Here is a 26780-nt window from a genome sequence, read left to right on the forward strand (position 1 = left end):
CTGCAAAAACTCAACTGCAAGAAGACAAATAACCCAATTAAAAAATGGGCAAAAGATATGAACAGACACTTCACTAAAGAAGACATTCAGGTAGCTAACAGATACATGAGGAAATGCTCATGATCATTAGCCATTAGGGAAATGCAAATCAAAACTATAATGAGATTTCATCTCACTCCCACAAGGCTGCCATTAATCCAAAAAACACAAAACAATAAATGTTGGACAGGCTGTGAAGAGATTGGAACACTTCTACAGTGCTGGTGGGAATGTAAAATGGTACAACCACTTTGGAAATCCATTTGGTGCTTCCTTAAAAAGCTAGAAATAGAACTACCATAAGATCCAGTAATCCCACTCCTTGGAATATACCCTAGAGAAATAAGAGCCTTTACACGAACAGATATAAGCATACCCATATTCATTGCAACAGTGTTTACAATAGCAAAAAGTTGGAAGCAACCAAAGTGCTCATCAACGGATGAATGGATAAATAAATTATGGTATATTCACACAGTGATGAATCTGTGAAACATTTCATAACATGGGGGAATCTGGAAGCTATTATGCTGAGTGAAAGTAATCAGTTGCAAAAGGACAAATATTGGATAAGACCACTGTTATAAGAACTCGAGAAATAGTTTATACAGGGAAGAAAATATTCTTTGATGGTTATGAGAGGAGGGAGGGAGGGAGGGTAGGAGCGGAGAATTCACTAGATAGTAAAGTAGATAGGAACTAATTTAGGTGATGGGAAAGACAACACACCATACAGGCAAGGTCAGCACCACTGGACTAAACCAAATGCAAAGAAGTGACCTGAATAAACTGAATGCTTCGAAGGCCAGCGTAGCAGGGCGGGCAGGGGTTTGGGGACATCTAAGTCAATTGGCATGATAAAATCTATTAAGAAAAAAAAAAAAAGCTATGGAGACCTGGAGAGAAGACTTTTAAACTCCCAAAAGCATATTATTTAGGAAACCCATTTAGCCTGTCTCTAGGTGATGCAAACTGTTTGCACCTGACTGCTAACCTAAAGATTGAAAGTTCAAACCCATCTAGCAACACTGCAGAAGGAACGCCTGGCGATCTGCTCCCTTAAAGATTACGGCCCAGAAAACCCCATGGGCAGTTCTACTCTGTAACACATGGAGTTGCCATGAGTAGGAATCAACTCGAAGACAGTGGGTATAAGACAGTACTCTCTGGGTCTTGAAAGGTATCAGATTTATTTTTGACCAAGTTCCTCTGAGGTATGTCAGCCAGGAAGGAGAGAATGTGGCCTACAGCCTGAGTAATGGAACTTCTCCCAGAGCACAGCGTTGTGCTCTTCACTGTTTCAGGCCCCGCACCTGCGACAGTGCCTAGATTATGGTGGACACTCGCGTGATGTGGAATCAACTCCATTTATTGACACAGATCAAAACACACCGTGTTCAAAAGATTTCATGTCCAAAGTCCTCACAATCCTTCCTAGCCTAAAAGTTCTATTATGTGTGTTCTCTTCGATTGCCCACAGGTGAGGGTTTGTTAATCCCCCTTGGTCAGCATGAGGAAGTCTAAGCCAAAATCCCAAAATCGGACTCCAGCTCTTTCCCCTGCTGCGTGGGCAGCCCACTGGATGTAAAACTCTCTGAGGCTCCTGGTCTGCTTTACCTAAGCTTCATTCTGTGACTAAGTTTTAGAGAGCAAAGGGTCAATCTGACACTGCTTCCTAGTTACCATCTGCCCTCCCCAGATCCACCACCTTTGTCTGTGTGGACTCATTTCTGAATGAGCTTTCCCTTCCATTTCCTGCAGCTGCACTACACCTGTTCCATTGTCGCCAGAGCCCCAGCAGCCGGCTCCACCCACCGCCAGGAGATAGGGTTTGGTTCCCTGCAGGCTGTTGAATCCTTTTGCAGGGTTTGAAGACACCTGTTTCAAACCCTGCTCAAAAGCACACACATTCACACAGCCTTAGGATATATGGGATAGGATTCTTCTGGATCCATCCTCTGTTCCCTAAGTGAGCCCTGGGTTCCCTCCTGACTTTGCCTGAGGTCAGGCGACAGTCCCAGGAGAGCTGTGCTGCAGAGATGGACGAGGGGTTCTTGTCTGGGAGCCCTGAGTATTACTTTGCTTGGCACATTTTATCTTTTGGTTGTGATGAGTATTTTTTTTTTTTCCTTTGAAAAAGAAAATCCATCTTCTTTTAACTGGTAGGTAGTTGGAAATGTTACTTTTGGCTCCAGTATAGAGATACCCAGAAAACCAAACACATTGCCAAAGAGGACCAGCCAGTGGTTCCATTCCCCTTTCTTACTCCAAGGGACTTCTCCAAGGCACACCCTCTCTAAAGATACTCTGAGCCTGAGAGAGTGTGTTTGCTGAGTGATAGACTGTGTTTCTTGTGGCTCATTATGTAGAGTGACGAACAGCTTAATGTATCACCTTGCATTGTCTCCCATCCTTTCTGAACTCACTTCTCCTTTCCCCGCTTCTCGCTGTCCTGGAAGTACAGCTTCCAAATCAAGCAGTAGCATTAATCATTTTTAAGGATCCTAGACTAGGACGTATGCATGCACGTGCAGAAACACACACAACAAAAGTTTTGTAAAACTGTATTTGCCATTAATACACTTGACGAAGTCTCTATTCTGTTCCATCATTAAAAATGTTAGTATGAGCCACTTGGTTGCTTTTACAACCTTTAAATGGTTCATGTGCCACAATGTGAAAAATGGTGATCTAGGGAATGATCAGTGTTTCTGGATACAAGGGAACTGAGGAATGACTGAGACATGGCTTGGAGAACTGGTAGAGTCTAAAGCATCAGAGTCCTTCATGGATCCCAAAACCAGCCTGGTCCAAAGTCCAGCCTTGCTTCCCTTGTGGATTGATTTTAAAGGGGCTTGAAGATTCATCTCTGGTGATGGCTGATTCGACTCCTCTCAGGCAAACAAGACTTGATTATCAGCACACCACTTTGATCATGGTGCTGATCATTGCAGGTAAAAATGCAAGAGGTGTGAACTGATCATGGGTGCACACACAATGGAGAGAGCCTGATAACGTCCCCATGCTTCAGTCTTCAGAAAGTGGACAGGAAAATTGTAGGTAGAAGGGGAGAGCTGTGGCCGCAGAGGACAGTTTTCTTTAATGCAGCTGAAATTTTGCTTCCAGTTGGAGAAAAAGGCCAGTTGGACACCTCTATTCTGAAAATCCACGATTCCCAAGTCCCCCGTCCCTAGCAGATCTAGCCTTTGCCATTGATGTGCGTCCATCCATCTGTTTTTTACCAGACCATTCAAATCGAGAAATTCCATCTCTCCATGCTGAAATCAATAGAAGTAGCCTCAGTCAGGAAGAGAATATGAGAAGCAAGCAAACACTCATCCTAGGCTACAAATTCAGGCTGTCCAAGGGAATCATGACAGCAGAAGCATCTAAGTAATAGTCACATTGCCATTATATGGAACGAATTCATTCCGGTTTTGACTGGGTTGTAATTTGAGCACTGGAAATAATATGAGAGGAGTTATGCTCCTTATTAATTACAACTTTCTAATTATCTCAGCCTACCACTATCTTTCTAGAAACTTCTCAAATCAGAGGTTTATGGAAAATCCTAAAGCTAGATTTATTTTATCTCAGGATGATACCTTTCCTCTGGTATATTTCAAAGCAGTATTCTCTGCCTTTAAGACAGAGGTAGTGTGGTGAAGTGAGTTTCTTTACATGGTCTTTTGCCTCAGTTCTGTGAAAAAGAAAACAGTTTGGGAGATTTTTCCCCTGAGCCCTGAGGAGTTGTTACAGTTCCCCTTGACACAGCTGCCCTTGTCCTTTGGAGAAGCTTGTTAATTTTACCCAGGCAAGAAGCCAGTCACCGTCAGCAGAAAAGTCAGCTATTACACAAATGGGGTGTATAAAATCCCCCCAATAGGATTGAGCTACTTGCCTATATAAGCACCCATCCCACAGACATTGAGGTGGACCTCACTGCCATCAAGAAGAAGGGCCTGAAGCAGAACTGGTCCTTTGGAACGAGGGTCCCTGTGTTGAGAACCTCCTAGACCCAGAAGACAGAGCTGTAACAGGGAAGTGGTGGCAGCACAACCAGGAGATTGGCATGAAACGGTGTGGTTTGTTTCCCAGCCCGTACAGTGAGGCGATTACAGAGGGCTCTCCCAACTATGGAGCGAGAGAGATTAGGGCCTTCGGGCAGGAGGCTTGCTGGCAGAGTAGAGTGCCTCCAAACACTTGTTGCTGGAACTAAAAAGCTGAAACACTTGCCTAAGCAGGGCAGATGTCAGGCCTGAGAGGGGCAGAGGCCAGCTGGGGCAGAGGTTAGGCCTGAGCAGAGGCAGAGGAGGCCAGGGCCGAGCAGAGGCATGGTAGCAACAGCCAAGAAGAAGCTGCCCTGATTGAAGAACTGTACCCTGAGTTAGTCTTGTTACTCCTAAGTTAATCCTGATCCCATGTTACTTCCCTAATAAACCATATAACTGTGAGTATGATTTGTGAGTTCTGTGCGGCTTTTTTATTGCAATGAATTATCGCACAGGGCAGAGAAGTAGGGAGGGACGTGGGGAGGACTGCTGGTGTCAGAATTGGTAAAAACGTTGGGGAAATGACATTTTTTAATGTAATGGACAAACAAATCACCAAGTTCGTATGGAAGGGAAAGAAGCCTCAGATAAGCAAAGCGTTACTGAAAAAGAAGAAGAAAGTGGGAGGCCTCACTCTACCTGATTTTAGAACCTATTATACAGCCACTGTAGTCAAAACAGCCTGGTACTGGTACAACAACAGACACATAGACCAATGGAACAGAATTGAGAACCCAGATATGAATCCATCCACATATGAGCATCTGATATTTGACAAAGGCCCAGTGTCAGTTAATTGGGGAAAAGATAGCCTTTTTAACAAATGGTGCTGGCATAACTGGATATCCATTTGCAAAAAAATGAAACAGGACCCCTACCTCACACCATGCACAAAAACTCACTCCAAGTGGATCAAAGACCTAAACATAAAGATTAAAACGATAAAGATCATGGAAGAGAAAATAGGGACAATGTTAGAAGCCCTAATACGAGGCATAAACAGAATACAGAACATTACCAAAAATGATGAAGAGAAACCAGATAACTGGGAGCTCCTAAAAATCAAACACCTATGCTCATCTAAAGACTTCACCAAAAGAGTAAAAAGACCACCTACAGATTGGGAAAGAATTTTCAGCTATGACATCTCCGACCAGCGCCTGATCTCTAAAATCTATATGATTCTGTCAAAACTCAACCACAAAAAGACAAACAACCCAATCAAGAAATGGGCAAAGAATATGAACACGCACTTCACTAAAGAAGATATTCAGGCAGCTGACAGATACATGAGAAAATGCTCTCGATCATTAGCCATTAGAGAAAAGCAAGTTAAAACTACGATGAGATTCCATCTCACTCCAACAAGGCTGGCATTAATCCAAAAACACAAAATAATAAATGTTGGAGAGGCTGCGGAGAGATTGGAACTCTTATACAATGCTGGTGGGAATGTCAAATGGTACAACCACTTTGGAAATCTATCGGGCGTTTTCTTAAAAAGATAGAAACAGAACTACCATAGAACCCAGAAATCCCACTCCTCGGAATATACCCTAGAGAAATAAGAGCCTTCACACGAACAGATATATGCACACCCATGTTTATTGCAGCTCTGTTTACAATAGCAAAAAGCTGGAAGCAACCAAGGTGTCCATCAACAGATGAATGGTTAAATAAATTGTGGTATATTCACACAATGGAATACCACGCATCGATAAAGAACAGTGACGAATCTGTGAAATATTTCATAACATGGAGGAACCTGGAAGGCATTATGCTGAGTGAAATTAGTCAGAGGCAAAAGGACAAATATTGTATAAGACCACTATTATAAGATCTTGAGAAATAGTATAAACTGAGAAGAACACATACTTTTCTGGTTACAAGGCGGGGGGGGGAGGGTGGAAGAGGGTTATTTACTGATTAGTTAGTAGATAAGAACTACTTTAGGTGAAGGGAAGGACAATACTCAACACATAGAAGGTCAGCTCAACTGGACTGGACCAAAAGCAAAGAAGTTTCCGGAATAAACTGAATGCTTCAAAGGTCAGTGGAGCAAGGGCGGGGGTTTGGGGACTATGGCTTAAGGGCACTTCTAAGTCATTTGGCAAAATAATTCTATTATGAAAACATTCTGCATCCCACTTTGAAATGAGGCGTCTGGGGTCTTAAATGCTAACAAGTGGCCATCTAAGATGCATCAATTGGTCTCAACCCACCTGGATCAAAGGAGAATGAAGAACACCAAGGTCACACAATAACTATGTGCCCAAGAGACAGAAAGGGCCACATGAACTAGAGACTTACATCATCCTGAGACCAGAAGAACTAGATGGTGCCCGGCCACAATCGATGACTGCCCTGACAGGGAGCACAACAGAGAACCCCTGAGGGAGCAGGAGATCAGTGGGCTGCAGACCCCAAATTCTCATAAAAAGACAAGACTTAATGGTTTGACTGAGACTAGGGGAATCCCCGCAGTCATGGTCCCCAAACCTTCTGTTGGCCCAGGACAGGAACCATTCCCAAAGACATCTCATCAGACATGGAAGGGACTGGACAATGGGTTGGAGAGAGATGCTGATGAAGAGTGAGCTACTTGTATCAGGCGGACCCTTGAGACTGTGTTGGCATCTCCTGTCTGGAGGGGATATAGGAGGGTAGAGAGGGTTAGAAACTGGCAAAATTGTCACGAAAGGAGAGACTGGAAGGGCTGACTCATTAGGGGGAGAGTAAGTGGGAGTATAGAGAAAGGTGTATGTAAGCTTATATGTGACAGACTGACTTGATTTGTAAACGTTCACTTAAAGCTCAATAAAAATTATTAAAATAAAAGACAAAAAAAAAAAAAAAAACGTTGGGGAGTGGAGGTATGTCTGACCTCCACCTCACAGGAATCAGCTTTGGGCTGATGGTAATGCTGGTTCTCATTCTCCCGGAAGTAAGACAAGGTGTGACACTACTGCCACCACACTGCAGGTAGCTCCCCGTGAGTATTCTAAATTTGAAATCCAGGGCGTGTTTCTCCTTTAGTCACATTTCTGTTCCTCTAAAGAATATATTGTCGGGGAGGGGATGTAGCTTGGTAAGGAAAGGGAGAAACAGAAAAATCAGAGAGGGAGATAAAAGGAAAGAGTTTCCTTCTCATCCTGTCTGCCATGCCTCTCTTAAAAGTTTTTATCCAGAGCTGTATAATAGACTTCTAAGAGGCCATTACTTCTGCTGAGACCACCCCACCCTTTCTCCAAGTAGAAGAGACAATGATGACACAGTCCTGAGTCTATGAAAGCGCTCAAGTTATATCTGCCAAAAGCTGCTTCTGGGGCCCAAACGAAAATAGAACCACCACAAACACTGTAATAGATGACGCCCCTGTCTTCTGACCCTGTCCTCCTCAATATTTGTCCAGCAGAGCATCGTGCACGCTTAGGATCATTGAATCGGTTGTTAATAGTGACTTGTAAAGGTTTTCCTCCTCACTAGGCTGCAAGACAGATGAAATCGGTCTGTGTGTGTTTACTACCCTCTGGATTTCCATTACCAAAGGTGGCTCAATGTTTAGAAGCCTTCAGTCAACTGCTGACTGAAAGACAAAAGTCAAAATGTGGTTTTGAGTCCCAGGTCTTCCACCTGTTCTCTGTGCAGTTTTGAGTGAGGGACTTAATCCTCAGAGAGTCTAAATTGTTTTGAATGAACAGGGATAAATGCAAACCCCTCCTGCAGTTACTGAGAACCATCAGAGATCTGATGGGTGTGAAGGGGCCTTGAGTGTATGCAGCCCTGCCCAGCTATGTGGTTTCATCAATACAGATTTCTTCCTCCTCCATTCTCGTTGCCTTCTCACTACTCCACCCCAAACTCTCATACCCACTGTCCAAGTCTCACTCTGAGCCTATGACAATAGTAGTCTGAGGGAAACAAACCTACCCTTATAGTCATAGGGGCTGGGAGAGGGGAGGGTCACAGTGAGTGTGTAACTGGCATTTGCACAGGACTCAGAGTCCCTGCTGTGTGAATCTTAGTTCAGGCTGAATTTGTGGGGCCAGGGGTCAGGAGAAAAGGACCTCTCCGGGGTCCTGGAGGACACCTCAACTTGTTTCTAAGTTGTTTCTCTGTGCTCTCCGCACTTACCAAGCTGTAAGTTGAAAATAACACAGCTGACCTGCTCTCTCAGGGCTCCTCATATTTCTCTTCTGAGAATTGACTCGGTTGTTGGGAAGAGGAGACAAACAAGTCCAGTTTCACTTTTCCATTCCTGGAAGTTCATTAGATATTGAGATGTGTCCAGCTCCCCACTCGTTGTGGTTAGTCAGCCTCACACTGAGGGGTGGGGTAGGAGTCAGGGAAATCTTCAATTTCTGTCCAGCTGCATTACTGCTGTTGCTTTATAAGGGCTAAGAGAACCTGGGTGTCAGCTGAAGAGACTGGACCACTGGAGCACAGCAGAGGAAGATTCCTGTGCTTTGGACTCCAGTGGCCACATCAATCAGACACAGGATTTTCTGGTAATTTAGCAGGACAATTCAGAGCTGATTTCTGAACTAAAATACCTCCTTTCTGTAAGTAAACACCGGCTAACAAAACATTTAGGATCATGGATTGGAGAGCTGGGCTGCTCAGTCTGGAGGCTAGAGAGCCCTGACTGGTAGGCGGCAGGACTGGCTCCTTGATGGTTGTAGTTAACTGTTCAAGTTAAGGAAAATCTAAAGCGAATGTTTTGGATGTTATTTATTTCCCAGGGGAAATTTATTCAGTTTTGTTGCCTTCCTCTAGAGCTTCCCCATGTTGCTGGGTGCCATCGAGCTGATTCTGACTCACAGTGACTCCATGTGACAGAGTAAAGCTGCTCCATAGAGCTTTCTTAGCCAGAGTCTTTAGGGAAGCAGATGACCAGGTCTTTCTCCGTTGGAGCCACTGGGTGATTTCCAACTAACAACCTTGTGGTCAGCAGCTGAGCTCATCACCATTGCACCACGAGTGCTTCTTAGAACTTCCCCATAGAATAGTTTAAAATGTACGTATCACCAGATGTTTTATGGTTTAGGAAACTCTATGGGGCAGTTCTACTCTGTCCTATAGGGTCGCTATGAGTCGGAATCGACTCGACGGCACTGGCTTTGGTTCTGGGTAAACACAAGAAATATGGGTTTGTGTGTCTCAATCTTATGTTATTTTCAAGTGATCTTTTCATACCTCTCCCCATCCAGCACTTTTCATTCCTTCCATTCCACGAACACTAGAATAGGAGTGAAGAAGCCCCGTTTGCACTCCACTTCTGCTGTTAGTGGAGTTTCTAGGATCTGGGAGTGCTTTTGGGTTTTCATTGTCAGGTAAGGATACTGATAATCTTCTCTTACATTTGTGAAGAAAACTAGGGCCTTTCAGGATAAATTGATAAAGTATAATGCCATTTAGTGATGCGTCCTTTTATAATGGTTGATATTTCACAATCCTTACCTTTTGTGCTCATGAAGAAGCACTTAGGCAAATTTTACTTCTGACTTCTTCTATGACCAATAGTTATTTAGTAGTGTATTATTTAGTTTCCATGTATTTATATTTATTTTCTTCCCTTATTTTTTTCTGTTGCTGATTTCTTGCTTCATACTGTTATGGTCAGAGAAGCTGCTTTGTATGACTTCAATCCTTTTATATCTGTTGAGACTTGTTTTGTGTTCTCCCACACGGTCTATTCTGGAAAATGACCCATGCATGCTAGAGAAGAATGTATATTGTTCTGATGCTGGGTAAAGTGTTATCTATACAAGTATGATATGTTCTGTGAAATAGGACCTTATGTGTTTTGGACAGTCTGTGAACACGGTATTAAAATTTTATGGAAGCCCACTTCTGGTCATCCTCATTGCCACTGCTGCCGCTGGAGCTGCCAGTGGAGACTGAAGAGACAGGCAGCACTTGAGACGATAGTGACAGGAGCAAACAAGGTGAAGCAAGCAAGGAGATAGCAGAGCACCCAGCCCTTCCTGCTGTTCTGCCTGCCAGAGCAGCAGGAGCAGCCTGGGCCTGCAATCCCCGCCGCGGCCACTCACCTGCCACAGCCACTCACCTGCCACAGCCACTCACCTGCTCGCTGGACAAAGCCTGACACCCCCACCCAGACCCATGTCCTCTGCCTCACTTGTCTTTATCCCCCCTCCCCACCCCCACCATGGTCCCATGCTTCATGAGTCTGGGTTGGGGTCATTAAAACTACTAGTGGAAATAATAAGGAAAAGGAAAACTGCCTTTCCTTTAAGAAAAAAAAAAAAAACCTTATGGGACCACGAATGTACATGTGGTCGGACTTTGCCCAAACAGATGTTAAGCAACACATACCCGTATGTTCGTTAAGTCCAGTTGGCTTATGGTTTTATTTAAATTCTCAGTGCCCTTGGTCATCTTCTTCTTAGATGTTCTGTTTATAATTGAAAGCGGTGTGTTGAAGTCCCCTACTGTTATTGTGGAGTTGTTTATTTCTCCTTTCATATTAGTCAGTATTTTTTTCATCCATTTTGGTACATTGCTGTCAGGAGCACATACATTTATAATTGTTGTCTTCCTCCTGGATTGACTCTTTTTTTATTACTACGTAATGTCCTTCTTTATCTCTTGTAACAGATTTTGATTTAAAGTCTATTTTATCTGATATCAGCATAGCCACCCCTGTTCTTTTTTGTTTATTGGTTACATGGAACATTTTTCTCCGTTCTTTTATTTTCAGTCTGTTTGTGTCCTTATGTCTAAGATGTGTTTGTCTCTTGTAGACAACAAAATGATGGATTGTGTTTTTTTATCCATTCTGCCACTCTCTATCTTTTGCAAGGGAGGGTTAGACAATTTATATTTAAGGTTATTAGTGAAAACGACGTGTCTACCTCACTCATTTTGCTCCATATTTTTTGAGTGTTTCATGTCTTCTTTCTTAACCTGATTTTTCTATTTCTGTTTGTATTTGGCTGCTGCCTTGTGATGCGCCTTTGTGCTATCTTCCTTCTTCTGAATGTTTTTTCTTGGTCATTTCTTAGTGGTTATCGCATGTGTTACATGACACAACCTACAATTGCAACAATGTTTAACATATGAACAACAGTTAACATACAACCTTAACATAATAAAATCTATTCCTTTCGATCCTCCCTCCCCCATTTCTGTTGGTGTGTCTCTATTAACATCAATATACAACTTATGTTTGATATAGTTTACTTTGTACTTATTTTTTTACAAACTTGATATTGTATTGCTTGTGGGATTTAATTATTGAATGTATTCCCTGAAAATACCATGTACTTGGTCTTTATGATTGCCCAGGTTATTGCGTTTTTTGTGGGGTGATCTCTCTCTCTCATATTTTTTGTTTATTTTCTTCCCATGCATGGATGATTACTCATTTAATGCTCTTACCTTTCCACTTGGAGTACTCCCTGGAGAAATACTTGCAGAGCTGGGCTGGCAGTGGCAAATTGCCAGAGCTTCTGTTTTGGGGGGAATGTTTTGACTCCCCCCTTGTTTCTGAATGACAACTTTGCTGGGAAAAGGATTCTTGGTTGGCGATTGTTTTCTTTCAGCGTTTTGAATATGTCACTCCATTGTCTTTTGGCCTCTAGGGTTTCTGGGGAGAAATTCACACTGATTCTTATGAAAGCTCTTTGGTATGTTATACTGCATTTTTCTCTTGCGACTTTCAGAATTCTCCCCTTGTCTTTGGTTTTGAAGAATTTTATTAGGATATGATGCAGAGTTGATCTTCTTTGTGTCTCTTCTAATTGGAGTTTGTGTAGCTTCCTCTATACGCAAGTTTGGTTCTCCATTCAGATCTGGGGATTTCTTTCTGGTTATCTCTTGGAAAATAATTTCTATGCCTTAAATGTTGCCATGGTGCTCTGGTGCCGAGGGCCAGCCTCAGCAAAGAACAGGGTCACCAGAGGAGGGGTAGAGTTTGGCGAAAAAGAATGAGACGTAGTGTGTCTTATATTTTCATTCTGCAGAAAAAGAAGCCTGCTCTTTATTTTTTACATGGTCTTTTATATCATAAGCTTACAAAAGCATAACATCGCATGATCAATAAAGGGGCAGTACAAGATATAATCATTATAGATAACATCATTTCCCAGAGACATAATTTTCCAAGTGACACATAGTACAGTTCCGCATATGCACACAAGTACAATGAGTTTTTGTTTAATTGAAGAGAATATTTTGTTGATTTATTTTTACACAAAGTAACAATTGACTTCATACTGCTTTACACTTATGCTTAATCTTGCAATACCTTCCACAGTTTTTATAATAATTAATCTTTTTGCAAAAACCATTGCCACATAGGCTTTGTCCATTTTGTCCAGGGTGGCCAAATTCTTGAAGTCCAGCCACTTTGGGTTACGTCATATTGTCCACGATTATGCCAAGGACAATTAGCCCAATCTCTATACCCAAAGACCAGTCAAGCGCAGCAGTGAGCGGGGTAGACGAGAAGGTCGACCTGTAATTGGCTGAGAAATCGGCTGAGAGAACTCACTGCCTTTTGTTTTTCCACTTTTATGGGATCATGAGTGGGTGGTGGTTTAATCACAAAAGGGCCTCGGTAAATACCAGGATTCCACCATCCTGTTTTTGTTTTCCATAGTCGAGCTATTCGTTTTCCCCCTAAGACAACTTCATGTTGATCCCCAGGTAATACACGGGCTGTCCCTACCCGGGATTTCACCAGGGGATTATGAGTAGGACGCCCCCCTCCAAAGGTCCCTAAATCTATAATGGAATTTTATGCTTATACATTCTGCTATACACAGGCTGAAAATGAAACAGAAACATAACACAGATGACAGAGATATTCCTGACTTTTCAGGAATTCTTCGATGTTTATGCTGGGGGCAGTGGGTGCAGAGGGGCTGCCCTTGCAGCCTGGCTCCCAGCACTCTGGAATTCCAATACTTCCAATGTTAGATTTCTTAATTGAATCTCACATTTTCTTTTGGATTTGTTTGCTTTTCTTTGTTGTTTTCACCTTGAGACTTGGTAAGTTCAGTTATTTTGTTTTCCAGTTCATTTATTGTATCTTCTGTCTGTTTGACTCTATTGTTGAGTGTTTCTCTTGCTTTTTATAATTCATTTGCTTTATTCTTCAGTTCCAATAGTTCTCTCTCTCTTTTTTTGTTTGTTTGTTTTCAATTACCTTATTGAGTCTCTCATTTAGTTCCTCCTTTGGTTTCCTGACCTCCAATAGTTTGTTTTCTTTGTGCTTTTTGCTTTCTTTAAACATATTTAGCTCCACAGTCTGAAAATTATCAACACTGCATTAGTCTGGCCTCCATAGAAGAAATTTCCTCTTCTAGTTGTTTTCTTTTTCATTGGTCCCTCCTCTCTTGTGATTTGGTGTGGTTTAGTATTTTTTCTTGAACTTGAGACTTTTTTTTTAACTTTAAATTCTGTATGCTGGTTTTTGTGTTTTTTTTTTTTTTTAATTTGGGCATCCTGGTGGCATAGCAGCCAAGCACCTGGCTGCCAACCAAAAGGCTGTGGTCCACACCCACCAGCTGCTCCATGGGAGAAAGCTGCAGCAGCACACCTCCACAAAGACTCATGGCCCTGGGAATCCCACGGGGCACCTCCATTCCACCCCACAGGGTCACTACGAGTCAGAATCAACCTAGTGGCAGTGAGCTTGGTATCATCTGAGAATGACTAGAGGGCATGCTTATTCTTAGGTTTTTTTCAGTGCTGATTCACTTCTGGGTGCTTGATCTCCGGAATTCAATACACATGCACACGAAGGGGGCATTTAGCTGGTTGTAGACTCTGACGTAAGTGCTGGAGTTCAACTTTCCTGAGGTGAAAGTGGTGGGCTGTCTATGCCTTTCCCTCATGCATGCCCTTTCACAGGCTCTCCCGTGGTGTCCCATGATGGGCAAGGAGCTAGCCATTTCCCTCTGTGTTTCTGTCTGTCCAAAGTATTCCCCTCATCCTGCTGCCTTGCATTTCCTCCCTGTCCTACTGCCTGTCTGTCTCAGTCCTCAGTGAGATTCAACAGCACTCTCTTACAGCATCACAGTCTCCCTTCACATCCTCCCAATTGCACAGCTGGCAAATTTCCATGGCCAACCTGTGCTGCCTTACGAAATCGGGCTAGAGCTTCCTCAGATTAGCTCCCTTTCTGCGTTCCCTGTTTGGGGTGTTGTCCAGACCCATCCCAAAATGCCTGCAATGAGCAAGCGCTCATGGTGTTAGTAGGTAGGTTCTCCCAGCTTCTGCGCCTTCCCTGTTCCTTCTCTTCCCTGCTTCTGGACTCCTACTGACTCTCCAACACCACAGTTGTCATCCGGAGTTCTGAGATCTCAATCTGTGCTTGTTTTTATCATTAATCAGTGGATTAGTCACTGTGGTAGTAAATGGAAGCAACCACTCACTTCTCCGTCTAGCTGTGCCTCTAGGCCAAATTTTACAGTGAACACTTTTAAAATATAGGATCAGGCCTGAATGGATCAGGCAGTCCATTGAGAGTGTGAAACCTTCTAAAGCCCACCATTTGCTCCTGCAGCACCATTCTGCCATGCCTGAGGGGAACCATTCCCCTTCCTCAGTGAACTCGTTAGTGTTCATTTTTAGAATTAACTGCAGATTGAACTTCTCTTTTATTATACTCTTTAGCCACATCTTCCAGGTCAAAAGCCAGGTATGATCACAGCTGGAGCCTTGGCAATGAATGCTGCTTCCACACTTGGATCCTCCCAGCCCCCGAGTTTCTGCTTCTCAGGCTTCCCAGGCTGTTGCACCAGACCTTCCTGGGGCACTCTGGGCCCATTTGCCCAGGGTTGCAGAGCTCAGTGGACAGCCTTACATTGGCTGTATGTGTATCACTTGGGGATGAGCTATCATACTCCCTGCTGTGAGCCTCTCCTGGTCCCTGCCTCCTTCATATTCCTCCCCACCTGCCAATCTTCTCTGCGGATGGGTGTGAGAAAATGGATAATGGGCAATCAGAAGTGTCATAAAAATTCTCAACATTTGCCTAAACCCCAGTCTCCTGCCTCCAATATGACACATTGAAAGAACTCCTCCACATTTCTCATATGTTTTATTTCCTTTCCAGTAGAATATTTCGCATCACTAATAATGAATCCCGCCAACCAGGCCTCACATATTTATGAAAGTAATTTCTTCCAAAATCATTGCTTTGTCCTGCGCTCTCCACCCCAGTATTCCTGGACTGTTCTGTGCTGGACATCCCTTGAAGGAGGTGTGACTGCATTGTTCAACCATTACCAGAGTCCTGGATTTCTCAGCCTTGGCATTCTGGACATTTTTGCTGGATAATACTTGGTTTTAAGCGATGGGGAGAGGGGAGAAGGGCTTATCTTGTGCATTGTGGGATGTTTAGCAGCATTCCTGACCTCTACCCACTAGATGCTTCTAGAATCCCCATCTCCCAGTTGGGAGAAACAAAAAATGTCTCCAGACACTGCCAGATGTCCTCTGGATGACAAAATTGCCCAAGCTGAGAACCTCTGCCAGAGGCATATATGTGTCCTCAGCTTGGCCAGAATGTGAATGATCAACTCTATGTCTTGGTGCCCTGGTACCATCTCTTAAAGGCCTAGTGTGACATTCTGTATATAGAAATTCTCAGAGACCATCTTGTGCCCTTTATTCAACATTCTAAGATCCAGGTCTTAAAAACCCAAACAAACCCACTGCTGTCGAGTTGATTTTGACTCATAACAAGTCTATAGGACAGATGCAGGCATTAGGATCTGCCTTAATAAGCTGACCCACTGTACACTTTACTTCGCCTATCATGATCTTTTGTCCTCTTTTTCTCTATCTGTCTTGCCCTGTCTCTGCCTCTCTCTCTCTCACTGTAGGTATCCCTCCTCCTGTCATGCATCTGACCAGTAGAGGTCACTACTATTGAGGTGTAACACGCCTTAATAATTCACAGGAATGCTTGATAAAATTGTGGATCCCAATGGCTAAACTTCAATGGCTCTTTTTTCCTGACATCTGTGGGTATTTGTTCTCTGGATCTGTTATTTTTGTTTTGTTTTTAAATAAGCATCTCAGGAGGTTGTAGAACTGTGGGTGGCAACTCCTACTTTGGAAACAAGGAGATCCAGCTGTCTGCATTCAGAGTGAACAGGGTTCTGTAGCTGTTCTTTACTTGGACAGCTTTTTCCATTTTTCCTTTAGATTGAATAAAAACCAGGGGCTGCTTATGTAGTGGATCTCTATGCATGTATTGGCTTATGTACCTCTTGGTTGGTAACTCTAAGGACAGCTCATGTTCACTAGTTTGTCTGACCTTATCAGAATACTGCCCCCACTCTCTAAATGGAGTTATCCTTTAATGGCCCACTATGGGCTTTTTATGGGCTTAGGAAGGAGCCCTGCTGGTGCACCGGTTAAGTTCTCACCTGCTAACCAAGAAGTCAGCGGTTTGAACCCACCAGCTGCTCTGAGGAAAAAAGATGTGGCACTCTGTTTCTGTAAAGATTTACAGCCTTGCAGTTCTATTCTATCCTACAGAATTGCTATGAGTTGGAATCAACTCAATCGTACTGGGTTTTGTATGCTTAGGGCTGGAGAATACGCACAGCTATCCCCAACAGTGTTCAAACAGTTTCCACATTTAATGCCTTCATTCATCCATTCACTTCCTAAAGAGTCAATTATCACACTGTTATGGGATCTGTGATGGAGCAGTCAACAAAACACACATCCTGCCACCAAGCTCATTTATACTGCAGAAGATTGATGGAGGTTCAAGCCCACCTAGAGGTACCTCAAAAGAAAGGCCTGGGAGTCTACTTGCAAAAAATCAGCCATTGAAAACCCTATGAAAAAAAGTTCTACTCTGACGCACATGGGGTCACCATGAGTTGGAGTCCACGCCACTGCAACTGGTTTTCCCTTTTTTAGAGACACAGTATATCTTTTAGGAAGAAAATGACACAGACGCATCGTTGTTGTTGTTGTTGTTGTTGTTAGGTGCCGTTGAGTCGGTTCCGACTCATAGCAACCCTATGCACAACAGAACAAAACACTGCCGGGTCCTGCACCATCCTTACAATCGTTGTTATGCTTGAGCTCATTGTTGCAGCCACTGTGTCTATTCACCTCGTTGACGGTCTTCCTCTTTTCTGCTGACCCTGTACTATGCCAAGCATGATGTCCTTCTCCAGAGTCTGATCTCTCCAGACAACACGACCAAAGTATGTAAGTAAGACGCAGTCTCGCCATTCTTGCTTCTAAGGAGCATCCTGGCTGTACTTCTTCTAAGACACCGTTACAGCACCTTATTTGAGGGAAGAATCAGTCAGGTATTACAGTGCAGGCAGGATTCATCCCAAGGTGTTCAAATAAAGATGCGCCAATGAAAGGGAAATTGCAGAGAGGTGCGCCAGCTTAAGTAGATTAAAAAAAGGAGTGGTGAAGCACCCAGGGGCTAGAAAGTGTGAGAAGCCTTTACTGACCCTAAGGCTGAAGGAAGACAGGAAGAAAATGTTGCTAAAGCCCCATAGGAACTGGAACAGCCAACAGGAGCCCCACAGCAGAAAGTACAAATGCAGCCCAAGCAGTGGGACGACAGCGAAGCAATGCACTCACCTTTCCCTCCTTCTACACTCAGACTTCTACCTGTTGCTGCCTCCCAATGGCTGAATTACACTGTGAACTGGAGGGTAAGCACCTTCTGGTGAGACAGTCCAGAGGTGTGTCTACCTGGGTCACAGGTCAGGGCTAAGGAAGAAGAAAATGGATCTGGGAAAAGACCAATGGAGAATAGAATAGACCATTTTCTTAGTTATCCAGTGCTGCTATAACAGAAATACCCCAAATGGATGGCTTTAACAAACAGAAATTTATTCACTCCCATTCTAGGAGGCTAAAAGTCTGAATTTAGGGCGCAAGCTCCCGGGGAAGGCTTTCTCTCTCTCTGGCAGTTCTGGGGGAAGGTTCTCGTAATCAATCTTACCCTGGTTTAGGAGCTTCTCAGCTCAGGGACCCCCTAGCAAAAGAATGTGCTCCCGTCCCCATACTTCTTTCTTGGTGATATGAGGTCTCCTTCCTCTCTGTTCAATTCTCTCTTTTATATCTCAAAAGAGATTGACTCAAGATACAACCTAATCATGTAGATTGAGTCCTGCCTTGTTGGCATAACTTCCTCTAATCCTGCCCCTTTAACATCATAGAGGTTAGGCTTTCCAACACATAGCATAAGCACATCAGATCACAAAACGGTGGACAAATCACACATACTGGGAATCAGGCCTAGCCAAGTTGACACACATTTTGGGGGGACACAATTCAATCCATGACAGTATTCTTCATACTCTTAATCTGCTCTGCTACCGTGTAAAAAACAATCTTCACACCAAATAGTGTCCTACATAATAAGATATTTTGTGCAATTAGATTACTGTATAAAAATAAAAAGCTTAAAAGAAAATGTTGTTATTTGCTGCTGAATTGGCCCTGACTCACGGCTACCCGACACACAATGGAACAAAGCAAAACACTGCTTGGTCATGTGCCATCCCCATGACTGGTTGCAAATTGTACAACATTGTTTTGTGATCCAGAGGATTTTCACTGCTGATTTTTGGAAGTAGATCACCAGGCCTCTCTTCCTAGTCCATCTCAGTCTGGAAGCTCTGCTGAAACCTGTTCAGCATCATAGTAGTACCCAGGCCACTACTGACAGACATGATGGCTGGGAATTGAACCCACGTCTCCCACATTAGAGGCAAGAATTCTACCACTAAACCACCACTGCACTGATTAAGGGTAGGTAGGGTTGTATAGCTTATTATTGTAATTGGTATCACTAAGTTGTACATCTGTAAAAAGTTGAATTTGCAGAAATTGTATGATAGATATATTTACAATAACAACAACAAAAAGAATAGTTGCCGTGGCTGCTTATGTGAAACCACTTAATGGGATTTGATTCCTTGGTTTGGAGGTTTAAGGTCATGGTTTCATGTGACATCCCAGTTAATTGGACTAATAATGTGTTTCATGCTTCTGTTCTACCTTCGAGTTCATTGCCTAATGCCTGAGGTCTTAAAAGCTTGCAAGCAGCCATCCAAGGCACATCAATTGGTTTCTATTTGCTTGGAGCCCTATTAGGAAGGAGCCATATTGAGAAGGAGCCCTGGTGGTGCACTGGTAAAGTTCTCAGCTGCTAACCAAAAAGTCAGTGGTTTGAACTCACCAGCTGCTCTGAGGGAGAAAAATATGGCGGTCTGCTTCTGTAAAGATTTACAGCCTTGGAAGCCCTATATGGCAGTTCTACTCTGTCCTATAGGGTCGCTATGAGTTTGAATCAACTCAGAGGTAGTGGGTTTGGGATTTGGTTCCTTGGTTTGGAAAGATGAGAGTCAGGAATAAGAGAAGGAAATGGAACGTCTGGCTAATTGTCTCCGTGAACAACTGTTTCCTTTGCCATAAGACCAAAATAACTGGATGGTACCCCACTACCATTATTGAACATTTTGATCCAAGGTTCCATAGAAGAATCCTGATCAAAAAGGGGGAAATGAGAACAGAATTTCAAAATTCTCATGGAATCCAGACTCTCTGGGGCCGTGGAGGCTGAATGAACCCCTGAAACTATTGCTTTGAGATAATCTTTAAAACTTTAACCAGAAATATTCCCTGAAGTGGTCTCAAAACCAAATAGCTTAACTAGTAAAGAATGTCTGCCTTCAGCATTATGCCCTTTAAGAACTATGTATATGGTACCAAAAAAATTGGTGGCATAGTGGTTAAGTGGTACGTCTGCAAACTGAAGGATGGGCAGTTCGAATCCACCAGGCGCTCCTTGGAAACTCTATGGGGCAGTTCTACTCTGTCCTATAGGGTCACTAGCAGTTCGAATCCACCAGGTGCTCCTTGGAAACTCCATGGGGCAGTTCTACTCTGTCCTATAGGATCACTATGAGTTGGAATTGACTCGACGGCACTGGGTTTGGTTTTTTTTTTTTTTTATATGGTACCAAAGTGACAATAGCAACTCAAAAGATTAGACAGGAACCTTGGGGGGCAGCGAGTTTATCTTAATGGGGGAGGAACAACTTAGAAATGAACTGGGAGAATAGTGGCACAACTCAAAGAATTTAATCAATGTCACTGAATAGTACATGTAGAACTTGGTTTTGTGTATGTTTTGCTGCGTGTATTCTCAACAACAGCAACAAAGTAAATAAAATATAAAAAGAAAAAGAAAACAGAGGTGCTAAATAAGGGCTGGAATATGTAGAAAGACTGCACTGAGTAAGTGAGTACAAACTGGGACTTGAAGAATGAAAAAGCTTTGTGTTATTGAAAGTGGATAATATTCCTGGAAGAAAATGACTAATGAACATGAGTTCCAAAGGCAAGAAAAGTGCATATGTAAAGCAAATTAATGCCATCTAAGAAACTTATCAACCAAATACAGTGGGTGGACTTTCTTGGCATCTTAATGAAAGTAAAGCTGTAATAAACAAATAAATAAATGATCTGTTTACATTTGGGCAAATTTAAACACTGATTAAATATTGATGACAGTGAGGAATTATTATTGATTTCTAGGTGTGATAATAGTATTGAAGTTATGTTAATTAAAATTCCTTATTTTTTAGAGAGTTAAACCGATGTATTTATGGATGGGATGATGGGCTATCTTGGTTTCGCTTTAGAGGAAAAAGGTGATGAGTGGGATTGGACATAATTTGATGGTTGCCGAAGCTGGCTAATGGACACATGGGGTTTAGTATGTCATTTTCTTTCTAATTTTTGTACAAGTTTAATATTTCCATAACAAAGAGGTTAAGTAAGATAAAAACCAACCCGTGTTAAGACATAACTAAGGGAAATAGTGCTGAGAATATGGTATTTTTGGTAAGAACAAGGCACAAAGACCTTCTTTCCAGTACAGTAATTTCTTTCAACTTTTCTCTTCCTTCCTTCTTTTAGATCCTTTATTCACCATGGGTGATATTTTCTCTTCTACTTCTTATAATGAAGAACACCAAAATTTGGCCTCCAGTATGAATGCATATTTTATGAATTTCAAGGTGGAAAACAAAATCCTCTCTGCGGAAACCATCAATTTGATCAAGTCCAACTTGGAAAAAGGTTACATTGATAGTGTGGGTGCTGTAATTGATGATGTACTAAAAGAAATTGATAGTGCCCCACTGAATATTGCTGTGACAGGGGAGTCTGGTGTAGGAAAGTCCAGCCTCATCAATGCCCTGAGAGGAGTTGGGTATGAAGAAGAAGATGCGGCCCCCACCGGTGTGGTAGAGACGACCATGAAGGCAACTCCATACAAACACCCACGTTTTCCCAATGTGACACTTTGGGACTTGCCTGGCATTGGGACCATTAATTTCCGACCACAGGATTATCTGCGGAAAGTAAAATTTGGTGAATACGACTTCTTTATCATCATTTCTGCTACACGCTTCAGGCAAAATGATGCACAATTTGCCGAGGTCATTAAATGTATGAAGAAAAATTTCTACTTCGTTAGAACCAAGGTGGACATCGATTTACAGAATGAACAGAAAAGTAAACCAAAGAACTTTGAAAGAGAAGAAATCCTGCAGAAGATCCGAAACAATTGTTTGGTCTCTTTTAGGCAGATTAAGATGGACAAACCACAAATCTTCTTGGTCTCCACCCATGATGTATCTAAGTATGATTTCCCAATCCTGATAGACACCCTATTAAAAGATCTCCCTGCTCAAAAACGACATATATTTATGCTCTCCCTGCCCAATGTTACTGAGGAAGCCATTGAAAGAAAGAGGGATTCTCTGAGGCAGAAGATCTGGCTGAAAGCCTTGAAGGCTGGAGTGTTGGCCACCTTGCCTATGGTGGGCATCTTCAGTGATAATGACATAAAGAAGCTGGAGGCAAGTTTAAAGGAATATCGAGTTCTCTTTGGGGTAGATGACATTACTCTTCAAAATTTGGCTGAGAATTTGCAAGTGCCTGTGGAGGAACTCCAGGCAATCATTGAATCTCCAAAGTTGCTGGAAAAAAAGAAAGATGAATCAATAGGGGAAAGGCTTTTGAAATATGTGGAGAGGTTCTGCTCAGCTAATGGAGGTCTCCTTGCTACAGGTCTCTACTTTAGAAAAAACTTCTATTTGCAACTTCATTTCCTTGACACGGTGACCAATGATGCTAAAACTCTGCTTAAAAAGACCGTTTCAGAAAAGCTGACTTCTCACTAGAATAAATCTATCTGAAAGTTGAATTCCCAATTCATGAAGGAAAAAAACCACACTGTAGATCCCTAAACAATATACTGAGTGTATTGATGATCCAAGCCTCCAATTCATCCTTAATGATTGCTTGCTCCTGTTGGCTGGGCCATGGGCAGACCACAGGCAAACACCATTCATCCACTTTGAATAAGCTACCACATCTGATTATTTTCTTTTTATAAAATGTCTGATCAACTGCTAAGAATCCTACTGAGTCAGATTCTTTCCTGGGATAACAAACAATAAATCTGCAATTCTGTGCTGGGAGGTGAAGCTTAGTTCCCATCTGCTTCCTCAAGTGCTGAACCTACTGACTAGCTTCTAACCCATAGAATGTGGAAAGGAAAAATTTTAACTTTATTCACCAGTGACCAAGGTTAAAAATAAGTAGTAATAGGCTGTACTGATATCATTTCCCCCGATACAATGTGATGGAAAGTGCACACCACTTCTGTGGTATCCTTCCTCAAAATTCGTAACTTCTTCTGATAATGAGAAAACAAACCAAGAATTCTATAAAATACATGACCAGTACTCTCTGAAATTGTCAAATTCATACAGAGAGAAAGAAAAAAAAAAGACACAGAAATCGGTATAAACCCAATGAGATGAAGGAGACATGATAACTAAACTGCAATTTGGATTCCAGGATGGCACAGATAAAAAACAGTGGAAAAGCAGATGAAATCCACAGTCATCTTTCCAATTCCTCCAGCGTGTGGATCAGCAGAGGCATAGAGAGAGTTGGGAAAAGAGGGGGGCACTTGCCCCCCCGGTACAAGTCTAAGGGGGTGTCAGGCGAGTTGCAGAATGACATTCTCATGCACCACAAATATGAAAGACACCTGACTAAGACAGCCGGACAAGAAGAGGAAAGGTGTTTCTGCCGACATGTGGCCACTACCAACGTCTATGCATCTTGAAATTGGGGTGTGGGGAGCAACTCAGAGACCGTCCCGGGCACTTGTTATCCTCCCTATGCCCCTGTGGATCAGCTGTTATTCTCCAATAAAACTCATAGAGAATAGTTGTACAATGTTTTGTCTTTGGAGAAAGATCTGTTGCCTGGGATCTAGTTCTTGTCACGTACTATTTGGGGCTTCTCAGCCCCAAATGCTCCATTATAACACCGTTTTTTTATACGTGCTTCCTTTGGGTTCTCACTGAGTCTTGGACAGTCCTGGATTTTTATTTTTATTTTCCTACACTGAATTTCCCTCTCCTGCTTCACGCACTATGTACACCCACTTCTCACTTGTCGACAAGGTTAGGTTCCAAAGACCAGGGAGTTATGTGAAAATGGAGAATGGCCACATCAGATTACAAAATGGAGGATGACTACAACATTACATAACTGCCAAACCACTAAGAATCATGGCCCAACCAAGATGACACATAACCTTAACCATCACAGCCAGCATTACTCTTGCCTCACACCTCAGTGTTTGTGACTGCCAGACATATGTCATTAATGCATAATGTAGCTGGATAGTAGATTTTTTACTATTGTCATAAATGGGAAATGTCAAATAACGAGATAGTCGATAGGTAAAGAGTAGGTGTATAATGGAGGCCTGGTGGCGCACTGGTTAAGAGCTGAGCTGCTAACCAAAAGATTGGCAGTTCAAATCCACCAGCTGCTCTTTGAAAACCCTACAGGGCAGCTCTACGCTCTCCTATAGGGTCACTATGAGTTGGAATCAACTTGACAGCAACAAGATTTGGCTTTTCGTTTAGGTGTATAATATTACCATGTGTGCAACCAAAGGAAAGTAAATCTTCAACTTTCTACCATTCATGGAGCAAAAACTCTTAATAAAGCAACAGGGATCTATAGAATTTTTCCCTACAAATTTCAAAAGTTTGAATCATGCAGACTCTGGGTAGGAAATCACAATGAAAATGAGGACTCTATGATGGTTCATTACTGGGAAATGATAACAGAACAGGCAGAATCCGTAGGAAATCCTGTTGATTTTTTTCTTTCCTTTTTTTTTAGCTTTTCTATCCCTTTTTGTTATTCTGCTGTAATTAGATATCCTGTACCAGTTGCCATTCAGTAGACTCTGACTCGACAACCCTATATGTACAAAAGCAACTCTATACCCTTTTTGTAATCTTGGGTTAGAGCATTATAAACCAGTTACCATCAAGGTGACTCCAATTCATGACAACTCCATGTGTGTCAGAGTAGAGCTGTGCTCCGCAGGGTTTTCAATGGCTGATTTTTCAGAAGTAGATCACCAGGCCTTTCTTCCAAGGCACCTCTGGTGGACTTGAACCTTCAACCTGAGCACATTAACTGCTTGCACCACCCAGGGACTCCCAGAGGATTATATACCATACATATATATTTTCTTTTTTTTTGCCCTTGAGTCGATTCCGACTCGTGGTGATTTCATGTGTTTCGGAGTAGAACTGCCCTCCATGAGTATTTTCATGGCTATGACCTTTTGGAAGCAGATTGCCAGGCCTTTCTTCTGAGGCTTGTCTGCGTAGGTTCAAACCACCAACCTTTTGTTTAGTAGCCTAGAGTGTAGCAATTTCGTCTGCCCAGGGACTTCTTAGAGCATTATACCAATACCTAAATCATAAGTATATAATGATACAGTGAGGAAATTGTATATAGCTAAGTGTCTTGTGAGCATTATTATTCTGAAATTAAATAAAGAAATGTTCAGGTTTGTCATGCATAAATTGTTTCATTTATTGCAAGGTAGTCATGGCAAGACACTCAACTAACACCTCAAGACATTCATTTATCACTGGAGAATCAGAATTAACAATTACAATGTTAGTTCAATGATTAGAGGCAAGATTTTAGACTTCAGGCTTTTACCTTTTCTGAGTGGTCTTGCGAGGAGACTTGACTGCCTTGTAGCTTGGGTCTGAGGTCACTTGTGGTGGGCGGTATCTCACAGACGTTCAGTCTTCAGAGAGAGCGATAGTCAGAGTGATGTTTTGCTGCTGTCTTTCCTCAGCAAGAGAGCAGAAAGTGAGGGTTTATATAAAATTTCTTCACCTTCACTTCACAAAATAAGGGTTAGGTGCTATCATGTCTAACCAGGATTAATATGTTTTATTGTCAATTTTGGGAATTGTTGTATGACATGTTTATGTCCCAGGGAAAATTTGTAGAGATCTGATTTCTTAGAAATTAAGGGGGTTGTCATATGACATATTTATGTCCCTGTTTACTGCATACTTCTCATACTTCTATTATCTATTTCCAAGTTTAGAACAACTTTATAATGACTTATAATTTCTAATGACTGAAAAGTTTCTAATGACTTACAGGTAATGGTTAAAAGCATCATAGAAGTATACATGTTTCTATTTCTAAGATCAGAAACTCTCTATTTCTAGCTTCACATTATAAGTGACTTATAGGTGGCACAGTGGTTAAGAGCAACAACTGCTAACCAAAAGGTCAGTAGTTGGAATCCACCAGCCGCTCCTTGGAAACCCTGTGGAGCAGTTCTACTCTGTCCTATAGGGTCACTATGAGTTGGAATTGACTCAATGACGACGGGTATACATAGGTGTTTTAAAGTATTATAAAGCTAGGTATATACCCTAGAAATTGAATACTAAAGACACGATTAGACATATGCACACCTATGTTCACTGCAGCACTATTCACAATAGCAAAAAACGGAAACAGCCCAAGTGGCTGTCCACAGATGAATTGATAAACTAAATGTGGTACATACATACAATGGAATACTATGCAGTCATAAAGATTAATGATGAGTTTTCAAAATATATTATACTGTGGATGAAACTGGAGGACATTATGCTGAGTGAAGTAAGTCAATCACAAAAGGACAAATACTGTATGATTTTGCTATTATAAAAAGACAAGACTAGGTATACACACTGAAACCAATGTTTGCCGGTAGTTACCAGGGATAGGTCAGGGGGAGAGGAGATCACTCTCCAGATAGTAGACCCTTGTTATTTTGGAGAATGGGAAATACAACACCAAATATAGGTGAAGTGTGCACAGCTTGATCAAAGTGAAGGATGGCACTAAGTAGGCAAGAAAAAAGCATGTTTATGGTAAATGCTAGGACATATACAATTATGCAACAACACTACATAATAAGACTATGGACACATGTGTATGAATGTATGTATAGAAGCGTGTAAGTATGTATATATGTGTATATAGGCGGACACATATAGATGGATCTATACACTGAGCTCTGGTGGCACAGTGGCTAAGCACTTGGCTGCTAACCCAAAAGTCGGCAGTTCAAACTCACCAGCTGCTCTGTGAAAGAAAGATGTGGCAGTCTGCTTCTGGAAAGACTTACAGCCTTGGCAACGCTATGGGGCAGTTCTACTCTGTCCTACAGCATTGCTATGAGTCGGAATCAATCAATGGCATCAGGTTTTACATGCAGATGTACTATGTGTGTGTGTA

At 42.3% G+C, this 26780-nt stretch overlaps 1 protein-coding gene across 6 annotated transcripts in view; it reads left to right on the forward strand.

The window, feature by feature from the left end:
• Positions 1 to 25048, forward strand: part of LOC126070181 (interferon-inducible GTPase 1-like) — a 33826-nt gene extending 8778 nt beyond the window's left edge. Inside the window, exons 1-3 of one of the 6 annotated variants that reach the window (XM_049874126.1) lie at positions 8410 to 8653; positions 9302 to 9424; positions 21048 to 25048. In XM_049874126.1, the coding sequence (XP_049730083.1) occupies positions 21062 to 22318 (1257 nt within the window). In that variant the 5' untranslated portion in view covers positions 8410 to 8653; positions 9302 to 9424; positions 21048 to 21061 and the 3' untranslated portion in view covers positions 22319 to 25048. Of the gene's footprint in view, positions 1 to 8409; positions 8654 to 9301; positions 9425 to 17840; positions 18873 to 21047 lie in introns of those variants that run through there. The other 5 variants (XM_049874124.1, XM_049874125.1, XM_049874123.1 and 2 more) reach the window with 5 other exon arrangements.
• The last annotated feature ends 1732 nt before the right edge of the window (positions 25049 to 26780 follow it).

The sequence above is a fragment of the Elephas maximus genome, chromosome 2 (assembly GCF_024166365.1).
Source record: "Elephas maximus indicus isolate mEleMax1 chromosome 2, mEleMax1 primary haplotype, whole genome shotgun sequence".
NCBI lineage: Eukaryota > Metazoa > Chordata > Mammalia > Proboscidea > Elephantidae > Elephas > Elephas maximus.